The following is a 2500-nucleotide window of genomic DNA, read 5'->3' as shown; positions in this document are numbered from 1 at the left end:
AATGAATATTGAATTTTTATCTTGTATACAAACATATCTATATAGTTTATGGAATTATGAATTTGAACCGTAGTGAATTCGCCTAATCTGTGTGCCTGTAGCCTTGTTCCCTTTCACCATTTTCACCGGAGGAAAGAGACCCCCTTACCTTATGATCTTGTGCTTTCCCGCCCGGACGGTCTTCTTAACGAGGTCGAGGTCCTCGCCGCCCCAGCCCGACTTGGCCATGTCGAAGCCGCCAATCTTGAAGAAGTCCGACTTGTAGATGCAGACCATGCCTGGGGAGGAAGGGCATCAGAGGGAACTGATCCTCGAAAATAGCGATTTTTGCAAGATTTTTTTTTTCTTAAAATCACTAGCAAGAGTTGATCAGAACGCTTCTTACTAAATTTGACTGAGGCATTTTGAGAGTTTCAGTGCTAAAGTTTGTCTTACATAATATATGTCCTGGTCAACGAAACTGGATATGAAACTCGCACACGAACAAATCATGCATGGCGCGACTTATAATTATGCTCTCTTGGCTGCCGCCTGTAATGAATTGATGGCAGGTCTTTTTCTATATCCAGGTTTACAAACATTTCTGTAGCCACTCTGTAGATGATTCGCATGGCTTCATTCTATAAAACTTCAGTTAGCTGTTTGTAATTCCTTGCTTGGTCCATTGTCTTAGGAAGGACCACTGATACCATTATTTATGCATACTAACATCCGTAGAGGCTTCAGCTTTTAAGTTGCGATCGTTAATAAAGTTGTGGATACTGCGAGGAATCTAGCCTGGTGACAGAGGTTTGGGTTGGTGTCATTAAATGCAGAAGGAAGTAGAGATAAGAGCACGGGGATTTACTGCCATATTTTTTCGGAAGCTATTATTCTTTCGTATCCAGCTGCCCCTATTGGGAGAATATCAAAATTCGTTTTTGTATACCTTTCTTTTATCAGTTTCTAATCCATAGACCCACACAGCAACAAAAATTGAATCCTTCACCCCTACTGCGACTTCTAGTATAATTTAGTATGTTTCTATGGAAGTACCGAGTTTAGATCTTCGAGCATGGGAATTCATTGCAAGAGCATGCACAATCCGTCTGGCAGATAAAGCAGCTGAAACACACCGTTGTGTGTTTCAGCTGCTCAAGAACGATAGCTTTGTTTACAGCATCAGCCTTTGGGTTGAAAACATAGTATAAATGTAAGGATGGTTAAGGATTTTCACTAGGTACTCTACAAAGCAATACCAAATAAGTACTGGGGAGAAAAAGGTTTAAGATAGAGCTTAGTACTGCATAGACGCATATATATTCGAGAAAAATCTTTCTAATACTTTGCAATGACAATGTGAATGATTGTGATAACGAGATGTGAAGTAGCGTTATCATTCACACTGAATTACACTTTTAATCATAAAATCCACTTTTAATGATTTGATTGTAGTTACGGCGAATACTGGTACTTATTTTAAATTTGCAATTATTTCTTGTATCCACATATTTTAAGGTTATCAGACATTAATCAGTAACTGATTATATTTACTAATTCTCTGTGAACTGTCATTCCATGACATGTAAATGATCTTAAATGACTGACTTTTACACTTGGTAATGAAATCACTGTTTTTCCTCCGTCCGTGACCTACCGTGACCCCACACGCGCCAGTAGCCGTTGTTATCGTTGACCTCCAGCTGTTGAATAGGCGGCGGAATTCGGTGTTTATGCAGAGGGTATATGAACTCGGGGTTGTACAGCGAGAACACCATGGGGATGAACACCTGCATAATACCTTTGAGTCAGTTTGGATGATATCATCATTATCACTCATATTATTCTTACTGAACATCAGCATGCTGAGCATTATCATCATTATTCCTGTTACCATACTGATATCCCCCCCCCCCCCATTCACCTGGTATCCTTCCACGGGCGTCGCCTGACACCTCGTCAGGAACTCCTTCGTGAAAAGAACATCGACGTCGCAGAAGAAGACGACTTCCGCCCTCAGCGTCGTTTTTTCCACGCCCACCTGGAGCCCACGCCCTCGCGAGAACGGCCCCTCCTGGAGGATGAACTCTGCCTGGAGATTCGGGATCGATTTCTCGGCTTCTTGGAGGATGCGCTGACACTCCTGCTGGTCGTCGTCTCTGAAGTAGACAACCGTGAGGCCGACGGAGAGGCGGTTGTCCTTCGACAGGATGCTGGCCAGGTTCTGCATGAAGATCTGAGGGAGGGAGGGTATGGGTGTAAAAAAGGTGCCTCAACTCCCACTCACGTCCCATTTCTAACTGCTTTTTTGTTTGATTTTATGTGATCAAATGTTGAGAATTACTGACAGGCTTTAAATATCAGTTTAGAATGCATGTCATTTTGTGGGCATTTGATGTATTCCTTTTCTTTCTTTTTTTCTTTTTTTATCATTCTCATCATAATTCTCTTTCTCATTGCGTTTCTTTCCTTCCCTCTTCTAACCCATTCAACAAAGGCACCAGGCTAGAACGAAAAGGTT

The 2500-nt window shown here is 41.9% G+C and overlaps 1 protein-coding gene across 1 annotated transcript in view; it reads right to left on the bottom strand.

The window, feature by feature from the left end:
- The window catches only part of LOC119572550 (chondroitin sulfate N-acetylgalactosaminyltransferase 1-like), a 61322-nt gene that overhangs the window by 51304 nt on the left and 7518 nt on the right, over positions 1 to 2500 (bottom strand). The window contains exons 6-8 of the mRNA XM_037919653.1: positions 1904 to 2215; positions 1637 to 1769; positions 149 to 278 (exon numbers count right to left, since the gene is read on the bottom strand). Coding sequence (XP_037775581.1) covers positions 149 to 278; positions 1637 to 1769; positions 1904 to 2215 — 575 coding nt within the window. The remainder of the gene's footprint in view (positions 1 to 148; positions 279 to 1636; positions 1770 to 1903; positions 2216 to 2500) is intronic.

The sequence above is a fragment of the Penaeus monodon genome, chromosome 4 (genome assembly GCF_015228065.2).
Source record: "Penaeus monodon isolate SGIC_2016 chromosome 4, NSTDA_Pmon_1, whole genome shotgun sequence".
NCBI classification, from domain to species: Eukaryota; Metazoa; Arthropoda; class Malacostraca; order Decapoda; family Penaeidae; genus Penaeus; species Penaeus monodon.
Note: the sequence above shows the minus strand (reverse complement) of the source record. Positions and strands in the feature narration are given on the sequence as shown.